Source organism: Hyperolius riggenbachi, chromosome 3, assembly GCF_040937935.1.
Source record: "Hyperolius riggenbachi isolate aHypRig1 chromosome 3, aHypRig1.pri, whole genome shotgun sequence".
Lineage (NCBI taxonomy): Eukaryota > Metazoa > Chordata > Amphibia > Anura > Hyperoliidae > Hyperolius > Hyperolius riggenbachi.
The window spans coordinates 367,674,837-367,691,423 of NC_090648.1; the positions used below are offsets into that span (position 1 = coordinate 367,674,837).

General features: G+C 43.4%; 1 protein-coding gene across 3 annotated transcripts in view; it reads left to right on the top strand.

Annotated features, from left to right (window-relative positions):
• STK10 (serine/threonine kinase 10) overlaps nt 1-16,587 on the top strand; it is a 212,631-nt gene that overhangs the window by 191,616 nt on the left and 4,428 nt on the right. For all 3 annotated transcript variants that reach the window (XM_068277145.1, XM_068277148.1, XM_068277146.1), the window contains exon 18: nt 5,403-5,516. In XM_068277145.1, coding sequence (XP_068133246.1) covers nt 5,403-5,516 — 114 coding nt within the window. The remainder of the gene's footprint in view (nt 1-5,402; nt 5,517-16,587) is intronic.

Consider the following 16,587-nt stretch of genomic DNA (forward strand, 5'->3'; position numbering starts at 1 on the left):
CTATCCCCACCTACCTATGCTAAAGGTACCTATCCCCACCTACCTATGCTAAAGGCACGTGTACCCAGCTACCTTTGCTGAAGGAACCTATACTTAGCTACCTATACTGGAGGCACTTGTACCTGGGGGCTATTCGTGATGGGGGGGGGGGGGGTCTGCAACACTTTAAATGTTGGTAGATCTCCTGGACTTGGCAAATTTTAAAGTAGCTCGCGAGCTGAAAAAGTGTGGGCACCCCTGATGTAAACATTCACAGTGCAGGTGGAAAAGGTATATGAACCCCTAGACTAATGACATCTCCAAGAGCTGATTGGAAGGAGTTGTTAGCTAGTTGGAGTCCAATCAATGAGATGAGATTGGAGGTGTTGGTTGCAGCTGCCCTGTCCTATAAAAAACACACACCAGTTTTGTGTTTACTTTTCCCAAGAAGCATTGCCTGATGTGATTGATGCCTCACACACACGAGCTTTCAGAAGACCTACAATTAAGAATTGTTGACTTGCATAAAGCTGGGAAGAGTTATAAAAGTATCTCCAAAAGGCTTGCTGTTCATCAGTAGGGATGATCAGAGATATGCAAATTCTTCCGAGCTAAACAAATTTTTATGCAAATGTATGCAGCTTGAAAATCAAATTTAAACCTGGGTTTAAATTGGTTAATTTTCAAACTGCATACATTTGGATAAACATTTGCATAATTTTCGGAGGATTTGCATCTCATTGATAATCCCTATTCATCAGTCCATGGTAAGTCAAATTGTCTATGAATGGAGAAAGTTCAGCACTGCTGCTACTCTCCCTAGGAGTGGTGGTCCTGTAAAGATGACTGCAAGAGCACAGCGCAGAATGCTCATTGAGGTGAAGAATCCTAGAGTCTCTGGCATATGCTAACATCCATGTTAGCGAATCGTAAAACACTAAAGACTGGTGTTGATGGGAGGATACCACAGAGGAAGCCACTGCTGTCCAAAAAAAACAAAAAACCATTACTGCACGTTTAACGTTTGCAAAAGAGCACCTGGACATTCCACAGTAGTACTGGCAACATATTCTGTGGACAGATGAAACCAAAGTGGAGTTGTTTGGAAGAAACCCTAACCTGCTAATTGGCAATGACTAGCGCTTCACTCGTCCTGCCCTGAGCCCCTGCGGGTCCAATCACTTTAAAGGACATTATCCCCGCACTTTAAATTGGCCCAATAGGCTGCCTGTCAAGTTTCCTGTCAAATGACAGGCAGCCTATTGGGCCAAAACTTTTTGGGGGGTAAATATTGGGAAGTGTGGGAGGTAATGTAAATGTCTAATGAAACAAAAAGTTTGTAAATGTAATCTTACTATTTGGCCAAAAGATGTCCTCGCGCATAACTTTCCTGTGCGTAGTATAACTACACAAACTGGAAGTAATGCGTGGACATGTAAGTATCTGTCCTTGTGACTGACGGCGCCATCTCATTGATGGCGGCGGTCATTCACACCAGGACTTAGATCAATGAATGGGAACTCTAACGATCGGCAGCGATAACTACCATGGGAGTGTGCGCATGCGGGGGGGGGAGCTGGAGTGCGCGATGGAAAGAGACGTAGTAGCTACGTCCCTGGATGGAGAAGAGTGTTTTTGCATGGACGTAAATGCTCGCCTAAGGGAAGGGGAAGTGGATAAGCAGACTGTGATTATCTATTTTTGACCTAGATGATCAGATCATATTGTATGACCAATTTGTACAGAAAACCATAAAATTCCAAAGGCTTCATATACTTTTAATTGCTACTGTATTTCCTTTCAACCACTTCCCCCTCCCCTCTGCTGGGACGAGGAACTACGCCCCTGCAAAATGCCACAACTCTGTGCAGGGGCGTAGGTACAACGTCCCTCCTGCCGGTTAATGATCCCTAGTTACCTTTTTTTCTTTTTAATTTAACCCCTGACCTCCCACACTCCCCTAAAGTTACAATTTATTTTTTTAATAAAAAAAAAAAAAACTAATAAAAATACATAAATAGTTACCTTAGGGACTGAACTTTTTTTAATATGTATGTAAAAACTGTATACTACAATTACTTTATAAATTATGGGATTGTAATTAGGGATAGACGCAAAACTGAAAAAATGCTTCTTTTATTTCTAAATACATACATTGTACTAGGGAAAAATTGTAAACGTTGCAATAACCGAGACAAATGGGCAAATAAAATGTGTGGGTTTTAATTACAGTAGCATGTTTTATTTTGAAACTCGAATGGCCGAAAACTGAGACATAATGAATTTTTTAAATTTTTGTATTATTATTCCCATTAAAACTGAGTTAGAATAAAATAATTCTTAGCAAAAAAGTACCCCCCAACGAAAGCCTAATCAGTGGCGAAAAAAAACAAGATATAGATTGTTTCGTTGTGATAAGTAGTAATAAAGTTTTGTATGTGAATGAATGGAAGGAGCGCTGAGAGGTGAAAATTGCTCTGTTTTTTTAAGGGGAAAAACCCTTTATGGTGAAGTGGTTAAGCAATACCAGTTGCCTGGCTATCCTGCTGATCATCTGCCTCTAAGAATTTTAGCCCTAGATCCTAAACAAGCCTCAGCAGGCACTATACCTGCTATTGACGAAATTCTGTTTTGTCCCCACTTTTATTGCCCGATGAAGTTGGCTGGGCCTGCGAAACGCGTTGCACTGGTTTTGGGGTACCTGCAGTTCATATATATATATATATATATATATATATATATATATATATATATATATATATATATATATATATATATATATATATATATATATATATATATATATATATATAAAATATCTAAGCTACTCGATCTACACCACACTGCCCAGCTACACTACACTAACCCCTGTCGGTCCTACCAGTTACTCTTATCCCCGCTGCTCTACTAACCAAGCTACACAGCAATACACTACACTTTAACTAAACTACAATTAACTACACTACACTGCAGTACACTTTTATACTCTACCTGCTCCTGCCGCTGCAATGTTCTCCCCTGGCTCCTGCATCTTCCGCGATACTCTCCTGCATCGCACTCTTATCCTCTCCTCCTGGCAGCGCGTGCCTGTTCAGTGGCAGCAGTAGGCAGGGACACCGGACACCTACCGCTATGCAGAACAGCCGGGTCCTCCATACTGCTGGAACATCCACGCTGTCCTTGTGCATGTCCAGGCGGAAGCATTCCCCTATATAGACTAACTCCAGGCTACAGCTGGATGACAGCAGACTATTTGAGCGGACACTCCACTGTCCACTCCCTTTGGCCGCACGAGATCCAGCTACAGATGGGAACACAGGTTTATGACAGAATTGACAGGCGGTAAAGTGAAAGGTAGAGGAACTTCTAGAATCTGTGCAGACCGCATTGCCAGACTTTGTGCCAGAGTGCATTGAGGATTTCTGGCTGATGCAGTTGCATTGATTTCTGTATGTATTACAAGCAAAGTTTAAACAAGAGGGACATTGCTACCAGTTTGTTGCTCTCTTACTAAGTACACATACAGGATCTTCTAAAAAAAAATTAGCATATTGTGATAAAGTTCATTATTTTCTGTGATGTACTGATAAACATTAGACTTTCATATATTTTAGATTCATTACACACAACTGAAGTAGTTCAAGCCTTTTATTGTTTTTCTTATTGATGATTTTGGCATACAGCTCATGAAAACCCAAATTTCCTATCTCAAAAAATTAGCATATTTCATCCGACCAATAAAAGAAAAGTGTTTTTAAACCCCAAAAAGTCAACCTTCAAGTAATTTTGTTCAGTTATGCACTCAATACTTGATCGGGAATCCTTTTGCAGAAATGACTGCTTCAATGCGGCGTGGCATGGAGACAATCAGTCTGTGGCACTGCTCAGGTGTTATGGAGGCCCAGGATGCTTTGATAGCGGCCTTAAGCTCATCCAGAGTGTTGGGTCTTGGGTCTCTCAACTTTCTCTTCACAATATCCCACAGATTCTCTATGGGGTTCAGGTCAGGAGAGTTGGCAGGCGAATTGTGTACAGTAATACCATGGTCAGTAAACCATTTACCAGTGGTTTTGGCACTGTGAGCAGTTGCCAGGTCGTGCTAAAAAATGTAATCTTCATCTCCATAAAGCTTTTCAGCAGATGGAAGCATGTAGTGCTCCAAAATCTGATAGCTAGCTGCATTGACGCTGCCCTTGATAAAACACAGTGGACTAACACCAGCAGCTGACATGGCACCCCAGATCATCACTGACTGTGGGTACTTGACACTGGACTTCAGGCATCTTGGCATTTCCCTCTCCCCAGTCTTCCTCCACTCTGGCATCTTGATTTCCGAATGACATGTAAAAGTACTTTGGACCACTGAGCAACAGTCCAGTGCTGCTTCTCTGTAGCCCAGGTCAGGTGCTTTTGCTGCTGTTTCTGGTTCAAAAGTGGGTTTATGCTTCCATCTGCTAAAAAGCTTTATGGAGATGAAGATTTTATTTTTCAGCACGACCTGGCACCTGCTCACAGTGCCAAAACCACTGGTAAATGGTTTACTGACCATGGTATTAATGTGCACAATTCGCCTGCCAACTCTCCTGACCTGAACCCCATAGAGAATCTGTGGGATATTGTGAAGAGAAAGTTGAGAGACGCAAGACCCAACACTCTGGATGAGCTTAAGGCCGCTATCGAAGCATCCTGGGCCTCCATAACACCTGAGCAGTGCCACAGGCTGATTGCCTCCATGCCACGCCGCATTGAAGCAGTCATTTCTGCAAAAGGATTCCCGACCAAGTATTGAGTGCATAACTGAACATAATTTCTTGAAGGTTGACTTTTTGGGGTTTAAAAACACTTTTCTTTTATTGGTCGGATGAAAAATGCTAATTTTTATTTATTAGGACTACTTCCTGTACTAGATAGTGTTGTTGCATGTGATTTAAAATTCTGTAAACCAGCCCATTGGACAATAGGGCCAACCTGCTTCAAGTACATTTATTCCATCAGAAATTCAGTCACACATGAACATAGTGGAAGATTACAGGATGCCTAGGCAGGTGGGTGATGAGGGGAGGGGGTACCGAACTGCTAACAGTTGTTTGCTTATAGATGATGCTTGGGCACAGCGGAATGTCTGATGGAATACAAGTACTTGAAGCAGGTTGGTGCTTGCGTCCTTCCTCACATGCATTCTACCTGTACACATTAAATGTCCAGCACAGGTAGCAAGTTCCAGACTCGCCGCTGTGAATATATAGGATGCAGGCACCCTGTGTATCTCTGTTGTGTTATTTGCACTTCTCACTAGTGACTTATTCCTGAAGTGTGGACTCTTGTCCCTTCGATCAAGCCAGTGTAAATTGTGAACAAATATGTATGACTTAACAGATTTTGTTTTTCTATTAACACTTGCTGTCATCCTCCATTGTGTTTAGAATGAGAAATGTCACCTTCTGGTGGAACATGAGACACAGAAACTGAAGGCTTTGGATGAGTCCCACCATCACATGCTCAGAGAATGGAGAGAGAGGCTAAGACCTCGCAAGAAGGTGAGAACACAGAACCTTAAAGCAACATACAGACATTAGATAGTTATCTCCACTTTAGCTGCTCTGCAGTTGGACTTGGCAGTAGTCCTGCCTCTGGACACTTATCACCCAGCCTTTGGGAATAATGTTACTGTGAGGGGATACTAATAAATTGTAATGTTTATCTGATCACTGTTTTATTTCCTCACTTTGGCAGGCATTACTGTGTTTGTATGCTGTGGCGCACATGATGAACGGGACACATTATTGCTGAGACCATCCCTAATTTCAAACCTTAAAGTGTACTAGAGATCAAAAGAACGAAAGAATCGATACTTACCCAGGGCTTCCTCCAGCCCCATAAGCATGTATAAGTCCCACGCCGTCCTCCTGCAGTCTGCCGTGCAGCCGCGATCAGTCCCAGTAATGAGCTCAGTCTCATGCGCAGAAGCCCGCAACTGATGCGTCTTATCCTGTTGCCTGATTGCGGTTGACCGCGGGAGGCCGGCGAGGGACTCCGACGTGCTTATGGGGCTGGAGAAAGCCCCGGGTAAGTATCAAATCTTTGCTTATCGCCGCTTCCGGTACACTTTAAAGGGGTTCTAAAGTGAGAGGGGAAACTGAGGCTGGCATTAAGACGTACTTCTAAACATCGCTGGTTGCTTGGCTTTGGTGTAGATACCCAAGTTTTTTGCATTAATGTATAGCTCCATTTATCTAATATGGACATGTCACATCTTGTGCTGATTTCTGATTGAAAGAACCATTCTTTCTCTTGTAAATGGTCTCCACAATGCACTATTTATCATCCTTGTGAAGATCTTATCAAGACAGAGTACAGAACTAGCGATGATGTTTTGTTTTGCAAACACTGTTAGTCCTATGCTTGTATTTTAAAATAGTGAAAATATTAACCACAATTTAAGTGACACCCTCAAACTTCAAAAGTGGTCAAAAATGGAAGGGCTATGTAGTAGACCACCTTATTTTCCTTGTAGTACTTGTTTGGAAAAACAAGCTCTATAGAATGCTGTGGCAGCCTATAGTCTGACTGCAGGAGTAGAGGTTGGCTTATAGCTATGTGGATGGAAAGAAGGTTAAGCTCCCTCCCCATCCTCCTCCTTGTGGCTACACTTCTGTAACAGGAAGTGCAGAGAAGAATAGCAAATGGCATAGCTGGTTTTTAAACCCTCATTTTTTTAAAATGACCAATGTAGGAAGGTAGGTAAGTCCTTTTTCACCCAGGGCACAAGTTCTGTATAGGCCTCCCCCTGAGTTTCTGGCCTAGTCCCTTTCTTAATGAAAATGGTCTGCCATATCGGATCTTCAAAGTCTGCTCACCATGGTTTTCCTGAACTGGTATGATGCCAAGGGTGCTGCCTCACTACCCCACATCGTTCAGATTAGCAAATGGTATACATTGGTCTACCTGTCTAATGTATACGTTCATAGTTAAGTCACTGGCCCTTTCTGTGTGCAGTGCCCTGAGGTTATATAGCTAGATGTCCATGTGCACTGGGATGTATGCATTAAGCCTATGTTTCAACTTAAATTTAGCACAAACCAATCCCATATGTGCCTTTTATACAATAACAATATTTCCATAGTGCTTTTTTTTCCATAGGACTCCAAGCTCTAAAGCTCTCTTAGATTCAGTAAATGGTAATAATCTTAATACCATGCAAACAGTGATAGTATGTTAATAATATGCGGCAAGATGGGCATACTAATAGACTTTTTTTTTAACATTTAAAAAATGATCTTCTCAGACCTGTAAAATTTTGGGAATGCTGAAATAATTTTGGATGGGTTTGTCATACAATGTATTATTGTGCTGCTGCCACCTGGTGGTATTAAGTAATATTAGCTACTTGTGAGTGTTGTACAGTACTGCTTTCACTGTTGATCAAGAAACTTCTGGCTTCAGTTATTTAACAAATAACACAAGATTTTAAATCCAAACATTTCAAGTCTTTCTTCAAGCATGTTGGCAATGTTCAAAGCTAGACTATTAAGAAAGAGACTCTTTAAAGTTCACTGTAATGATTACTAATGTCCTTGACTTTGCTGATATGGTGCTCTGCTTGGAAGTGGCTGCCTACAAGGGAATAGATTATAGTATATGAGATGTAAAATAATGAATTGTGAATTACACATATATTAAGCAGAAGAGGGGTGGTGCAAGTGTAATGCAAAAATAAGAATTGAAATAAACAGTCAATGGAATGTTGTACGATTATACTAAAGGCCCAGTCTGTTAGGAGTGAGATCCCAAGATGAAAGACCTGGAGTGTCAAGCCAGTCATGCCAATTTTTATTCAAATTTGGATGGACAACCTATGACTTTCCTGGAACTAAAGAAAGACCTGAAGAAACTTGCACAACTGGACAGCGACATCTTCTTCTTGACTACATGCAAAAAGGAAAAACGTATACCTCAAGGACTAAGGATACAGAATCCCACCCTGCATACATACAATAGCAGGTTTGCAGAAGAAATCTGCAGGAGGAGCTCGGAGAGAATACGGAATAACCTTTTAAGAGTCTGCTATAACCGTAAGAGGATTACAAAGGATGAGCTACAGAGCCTGAAACTGTCTCTGAATGATGACCCCACTGGATATACACGGGATAAACTACAAACCTTCTATGGGAAACTACAGAGATTCCTTATTAACAACAAAAAGAAAAAACTTCAGAGACTTAGAATTAAGAGTGGACGCCTGGATGCACAAGCAGCAGAAAAAGAGCAACCCACAGGTGTAATGAATCTTTCCTCTTATCAGGCTACTGAAGCTGAAATGTCAGTACTCTCCAAAGGCCTGTCATTCTGCCCTGCGAGACCCATAGACAGGATTGCACTCTGTGGAAATATGGAGGAATTTTTCAGAAAGCTGCGACTCAAGGAACACTACCATGATAAGGAAGCCTGTGATACAATGGATAATGGACCAAAACGCACCAGATCTAAAAAGAAAAAAAAGAAAAAAAGATGGACACCCAACGAAGGAAAAAACCCGGCCCTGGATAAATACATCAACAAATTCAGACGCAGAATCTCTGACAGGATCCTGAGTAAAAGAAAGACACTGGCCCAGAACGTAACACCACAGGAGCAACAGGCCATCAGATCCCTAAAGGAGAATAAGGACATTATTATTAAACCAGCGGATAAAGGTGGTGCCATAGTCATAATGAACACCAGTGACTACATCCAGGAGGCACAAAGACAATTATCCAACACCGCTCACTATGCCAAATTACAGGGGGACCCCACAAAAGGCTACAGGATGGCACTTAATGGGATGGTTAACAGATTGCCTGCAAACATCAGACTACATGTAAGGACCCTTATCCCTGAAGAGCCTAGAACAGCCTGCTTTTACATGCTTCCCAAGATCCACAAAGAGGGAAACCCAGGCAGGCCCATAATCTCAGGGAGCGGAACTCTTACAGAGAACATCTCAGGGTGGCTGGAAAACATCTTGAAACCTCTTGTCTGTAAAAGACCCAGCTACTTACAGGATACCACCCACCTCCTGAACAAACTGACAGCCATCGGCCCAGTACCTGAGGGAACCATACTGGCCACGATGGACGTGAAGTCCCTGTACACGAACATTCCCCATGATGATGGTATTGCGGCCTGCCGTAAATATCTTCAGGGTCAGGGCATACCTGTAAAGCCTATTACGGGACTGATCAAATTCATTCTCACTCATAATTATTTCACTTTTGGACAGGACCTCTATTTACAGCAGATGGGCGTGGCAATGGGTTCGCGATTCGCTCCACAGTATGCAAATCTATTCATGGCCAAAATCGAAGAGGAATACCTCAATGCATGTGGCATAAAACCCTTGGCCTACTTCCGCTTCATTGATATTTTAATTATCTGGTCCGTAAGTGAGGATGATCTTCTCCAGTTCCACAGGAACTTCAATGCCTTCCATCCTACAATCAAATTGAAACTTACCTACTCTCACACAGAGATTAACTTTCTGGACACCACCATATACATCAGGGGTAACAACATACAAACCTCTGTGTATCGCAAACCTACAGACCGTCCCACATACCTAAGATATAACAGTTTTCATCCCAAGCACATTAAGAACTCTATAATTTACAGCCAAGCTATAAGGTACAACCGGATTTGTTCTGACAGGATGGACAGAGACAAGCACCTGGATCACCTTAAGAACACTTTCATTAAACAAGGTTACAGTCCTCCCATGGCTGAGGCCCAAATCAGGAAAGCCAGCAACATCCCCAGGACTGAACTCCTGAAATATAAGCAAAACCAGAAAGAGGAACGTGTCCCTTTGGTTGTCACCTACAACCCACACCTGGAAATCTTAAGGAGGATTGCTAAGGAACTTCATCCCATTTTACACAAGGATCACGGACTGAGAACGATATTCCCTAAACCTCCACTCTTGTCATATCGGCAAACACACAATCTAAAACAGATGATTGTCAGGAGCTCTTTGAATAGGCCTCAACAAAACGGAACATCACCCTGCCGACAAAAAATATGTGGGACCTGCAGACACATTTACTCCACTGACAGGGTAACGATACCAGGTTCACAACAGGAGTACAGAGTACAAGGTAAATTTTCCTGTGGGTCCACCAATCTGGTATATCTGATCATGTGTGCTAAATGCCCCAATGTTATGTACGTGGGAGAAACTGGACAAACACTGCGCAAACGTATGAATGGACACAGCCACACTATTAATGATGCCAAATCTGGACTCCCAGTTGCTACACACTTTCGGTCCAACGGACACAGCATGGATGATCTTCGTGTCACTGCCCTGAAGGGCGGCTTCAAAACGTCAAATGACCGATTAATAGCAGAAACAAAATGTATAAATTGGTTCAAAGCTGTGCAGAAGGGTTTGAATAAGGACAACAACTTTCTAAATTGGTATGAGATTGATGATATATGAACTGTCTCAGCCACTCTGAACTTGTGAACTAAGAATTTACGATACCTCTGGGTCAATCCTAAATACCAGGTCTGTGAGCAATGGAGTGAACAAGGATCCTTATCTTACCCCATTAAGATGGTCTGTTTGTATTAAGGCATCTTAATGACGTATTTATGCTTGAAAAAAATATCGGTTTTCCCTTTTGATGTTGCATGTATATAAGCTGTCTGTACCACCAGCTTGCAAACTAACAGGATATAAACCTGACGAAGGCTGCAAGGCCGAAAGCTTGTTTATTCTTATTCATTTGTAGTTAGCCAATATATGGTATCATCCTGATTTAAAACTTCTTGCTATGAGAATATATATTTTCCATAATCAATACTTCATTAAGCTGGGAGATCCAATCAATTAAAGTAGGTGGGGCCACATCTCTCCAATGTTGCATTAATAGTTTTTTTAGCTTGAAATGGGGCTCTAGAAAAAGCATGTTTTATATTTGGGTCATCAGTAATAGATGAATCTATAAACAAGGACAGTTAATTCATCTCTTGGTAATTCAACAACAGAAAGTACATATTGAGTAATTAGCAGATATCTAAAAAAAAGTTTGAGGCTTCTCCAAAGCATATGACTTAACGTACCATAATTTCTATGATATCTAGGACAATTAGAATCTTCTCTCAGATCTTTTCTGGGGTGTAATACAAATGGTAAATGATGTTTAACTACTGTATATGTTTTTGAGTAGCATTAAGTGAGACGAGGGGAACCCATGGGCGTCTGCACATCTGGCAAAATGGGGCATGTGCACTCCCCTGGCCAGCTGCTGCCCCCCCCCCCCCAGCCACCCGAGCCTGGAAGTGCCACCCTGGGGTGGCAACTGGGAAAGAAAAGGGAGCGTGGACAGTGGTGAAGGGGGGGACCTCTCCCCCCCCCTTCCCTCACCTTTGGGGCTCCCTCTCTCTCGCTCCCCCTTTTAGAATGAAGTAATGCGGGCGGCAGCGTCGGGACACTTACGCTATTAGCAGGCGCGCGAGTGACTCTCTGTATCTGTGCGCCGCTGCTCTGGCCTAGTGCAGATTAGCGCAGCGGCTCACAGATAGAGAGTGAGTCATTCGTGCGCCTGCTAATAGCGTAAGTGTCTCACCGCTGCCTCCCGCATTACTTCATTCTAAAGGTGGGAGCGAGCGAGAGGGAGCCCCAAAGGTGAGGGAAGGGGGGGGAGACTTCCCCCCCCCCCCCCCCCTCTTCTCCACCACTGTCCACGCTCCCTTTTCTCTCTCCGCACTGGGGGGCACTGTCACTACCTTAACTGGGGGGCACTGTCACTACCTTAACTGGGAGGCACTGTCACTACCTTAACTGGGGGGCACTGTCACTACCTGACCTGCGGGCTCCTGTCGCTACCTGACCTGGGGGTCTCCTGTCGCCACCTGACCTGGGGGTCTCCTGTCGCCACCTGACCTGGGGGTCTCCTGTCGCCACCTGACCTGGGGGTCTCCTGTCGCCACCTGACCTGGGGGTCTCCTGTCGCCACCTGACCTGGGGGTCTCCTGTCGCCACCTGACCTGGGGGTCTCCTGTCGCCACCTGACCTGGGGGTCTCCTGTCGCCACCTGACCTGGGGGTCTCCTGTCGCCACCTAAACTATCTAGGCCAGCCAGCCCAGCATCACCACCAGCCAACCAGCCCAAAATCACTGTCAAAAAGGCCACAGCATCACCGCCAGGCCTTTCAGCCCACACATCATCCCCAATCCAGCCAAAAACAGTATTGCCAGGCCAGCCAGGCACAGCAGCCAGTTGAGGAGAATTCGGAAGCCAGGTGAGAGGTGTCTACCATATTAAGGGGGCATTCTGCCTATTTATGTGCCTCATGACTGCTGAATTTGTCTTGTTCGGGGCCTCATGGTTACTGAATTTGGCTTGTTGGGGGCCACATGATTGCTGAATTTGTCTTGTTGGGGGCCTCATGATTGCTGAATTTGTCTTGATGGGGGGACCTCATGAAAATGAAACTGGGAGGTTCTTAAAAATGAATACAATTTTCAGGAGTAGGATGGATGAAATTGTTTCTTCACAGTTAATTTTCAACTTGGATTTTCTATAATGTTCATGTATGAGTTAAAACGTTTGTATATAGTTAAAATTGCTGTTGGCCCTTTGCGATAGATAAGTGACTCTTCGGCTGCAGTTTGGGCACTCGACCTCCAAAAGGTTCGCCACCACTGTCCTAATCTAATGTCTCACCATTGCTAAGTTCATGTAAACTTGTCTCCACCCGCGACCACACCTGGTCCATGACCACACCCATACATCTCCAGAAATAGGACCAGTATCTTTTTTCTTATTTGGAAATTTCTTCATAAATATTTCTAACAAAGCAGTAAAGCAGACTTACCCTAAACACTTGGGGAGGAAAAGGGTGATGAAGGCTGTCCACTGCTAGAAAGGACTACAATCGCTCCTTTGCCGCTGTCATTTGAGGCTTCCTAGTTTATGGAACTTTGGGCATCCTACAAAAAGAGCACACATACCAGGGAAACCAATATAGGGATAAGCTCAAGATATATCATCTTCCATAGAAAACCATAGTGAATAGGAAAGATCTCATGCAAACACCTGGAATACATAAACAGATGGGAAGGAGGGGGGGGGGGGGGGGGGTTGTGATGGGTTGCTTTTCTATTTTCTAGGACAATAGTTAGCATATAACAGATTCATGCAAACTTTTTCCTACAGGGGGCATAATCTTGGCAACAAGTCTACAGTTATTAGGCTTACAGTACATGCATTATGTGTGAAGCATAAACGACGTGTTTCATGAATCCCTTCGCTTTTATGAGGCGAGAAATTCTACAAAGTCAGAAAAGGAGCGTGTGCATGCACACATCCTCTATTATTGTGACCTATCTATATATATATATATATATATATATATATATATATATATATATATATATATATATATATATATATATATATATTTATATATTTAAGCTTCTTTGTAAATTTAAATCTTATTCTGCTTTGGAGCCTTCTTAAATGCACTCATAATTTACATCAACATAGGCTCGACAGAAAGCAAATATTTAAAGCACACCTGAACTGAGCGGTGTATGGAGGCTGCCATGTTTATTTATTTATGCTTTTCTCCTTGGTTTCAGTAGTGTCTGAAGCATGTCGATAATCCAGTGAGACTTCAGTCAGTAACACCGGAACTGCATGCTTGTTCAGTGTTTATGGCTAAGAGTATTAGAGGCACTGGATCAGCAGGCGAGCCAGACAATCTCTACTGTTTCTAAAGGAAATAAAGATGTCTATAATCACTCACAGTTCAGGTGTCCACTAAAGAGTACCTAAATGGACATGTGAAATGATATGAGAAACATTGGTACTTTAAAGTACCAAACCTACATAGTACTTGCTAGTGTTTGCCTTTGATTTTGTTTTTGTTTTCATTGCAAGAGTTAACATACCAGTGTTTTTATGTATACATTTGAGGCAGTCAAACTGAAGTCAAATTTAGCTTGAGGTCTCCTGAAAAGTAAATGAAAACAAATCACTTCTACTTAGCTGTGCAAACAATTCTGGCACCACCTGAAAACCTCAAAACAAAATTATTTTTATTGAGAGCTGAATATCTTGGGGCACACTGGATCAAATTTAATCCCGGAAAGTGAAAATAAGAATGAGACATCAGATAAGTTCTATATACCACTGCTACAACACACAGTTATCGGTTGTGTTTATTTTCAGTTCAGGTTGTTGTTTTTTTTTTTTACTTAATAGTTTGCAGAACTGTCTCCTTCCTGTTCTGCTTAGTAAGCATGGACAGCTCCTGCAATATCAGCAGTTTTCAACTGAACATTTTCTGGGTTTGATCCACTGAATTCTGCGTGTGCGGATACCCCTGTAGAGGAAAGCAGCAGTGGCTTTATCTCGGGCACCAGTAAGACCTGCATTTGTGGAATACCCATGTGACTTCCAAAAACTAAATCATCCTCCGTAAAAAGGGATGAAATACCACTTGGGAAAAACTAAATACGGTACCTCAGAGAACATAAAAAACAGATGGCACTGAGAATATAAATTAGAAAGCTAGGTTTTCTATGCTAGTCTCACACAGTAACTCACTTCCTTTGCCACATCCAGATGAGGCAGAAAATCTGGAAACCTTTTCGGAGACACAGTCTACACATGACATGTAGCATAAATCAGTGCAGATGTGTTCTGGAAAGCAAGAGCCTTCCTTTAGATCTATTAGATCAAACAAGTCTTATCCAGAAATGTTTCTTAAAAAAAGAGATTTGCTATTGCTTGTAAAACTGCACTTTTTTTTCACTTGAGTAATGTGGGGTTGTGGCCTTTAACAGGGCCATCGTTAAACACAGAATCCCTGCCCTCCTCTGGATTCACTCTAAAAGAAAAAATGTTTTTCTACTGTTCGAAATATATTCCTCATCCAAGGATACTATACAGAAGTAATTTTACATGTTTACATTTTTATTTTTTAATGAAATATTAACTGGTGTCAGGTGACTGATGGGTAAATGGCTCGCATCTAGTCACTACCACACTGTCCTTCTCTCTTACTGCCCTAGTGCCCATCTAAGAGAAAAACTAATACCTGTCACTCCTGTGCAGCCCTCAATATCAGTGTTGCCAACTGCTCGTAAATTTACGAGCATTCCGTAAATTTTGATGTAAATTTAGCTGCCAATGAATTCCGCAAGGAATTCAGCAGCGTCCGTAAGGGCGGCTAATCAGCCGCCCTGTGAGCAGGAGGGTAGCAGAGAAGAGGGAGAGCTGTGGAGACAGCGGGAAGGAGGGGGCCATCTCCCCCCAAACCCCCCCCCCCCTTCCCTCACCTTGGGGCTCTCCCTACCTCGCTCTCCCATCCAGAAGTGTTGTGCGGCGTTTGGCAGTGGGCGGAACTTACCTCCGTCTCACTCCAAGTGGCGGAAGTTCTGGTGCCTCTGGACCAGACCAGACTAGCGGCTTATCCATCCCGTGCCTGCAACGAGACGGGGGTAAGTTCCGCCCGCTGCCAGACACCCGCACAACACTTAGTTCTGGAGGGGAGAGAACGAGGGAGGGAGAGCCCTAAGGTGAGGGAAGGAGGGGGAATGGCCCCCCTTCCCCGCTGTCCCCACAGCTCTCTCTTCTCTGCACTGCTCCCTTCCTAGTGGGGGCACACCTGGCTACCTATTCTGGGGACATCTACCCCTGCCTACATACACTGGGGTCATATACCCCTGGCTACGTATACAGGGCACATATACCCCTGCCTACATATACTGGGCACATCTACCCCTGGCTACATATACTGGGCACATCTACCCCTGGCTACATATACTGGGCACATCTACCCCTGGCTACATATACTGGGCACATCTACCCCTGGCTACATATACTGGGCACATATACCCCTGGCTACATATACTGGGGACATATACCCCTGGCTACATATACTGGGGACATATACCCCTGGCTACATATACTGGGGACATATACCCCTGGCTACATATACTGGGGACATATACCCTTGGCTACATATACTGGGGACATATACCCCTGGCTACATATACTGGGGACACATACCTCTGGCTACATATACTGGGGACACATACCCCTGCCTATATATACTGGGCACATATACACCTGCCTACACATATACTGGGGACATATATCCCTGCCTACACATATACTGGGGACATATACCCCTGCCTACATATACTGGGGACATATACCCCCGACTACATATACTGGGCACATATACTCCTGACTACATATACTGGCCACATATACCCCCGACTGCATATACTGGGGACATATACCCCCGACTACATATACTGGGGACATATACCCCTGACTACATATACTGGGGACATATACCCCTGACTACGTATACAGGGCACATATACCCCCGACTATGTATACAGGGCACATATACCCCTGGCTACGTATACAGGGCACATATACCCCTGCCTACTTATACTGGGCACATATTCCCCTGCCTACATATACTGGTCACATATACCCCCGACTGCATATACTGGCCACATATACCCCCGACTACATATACTGGCCACATATACCCCTGACTACATATACTGGCCACATATACCCCTGGCTACATATACTGGCC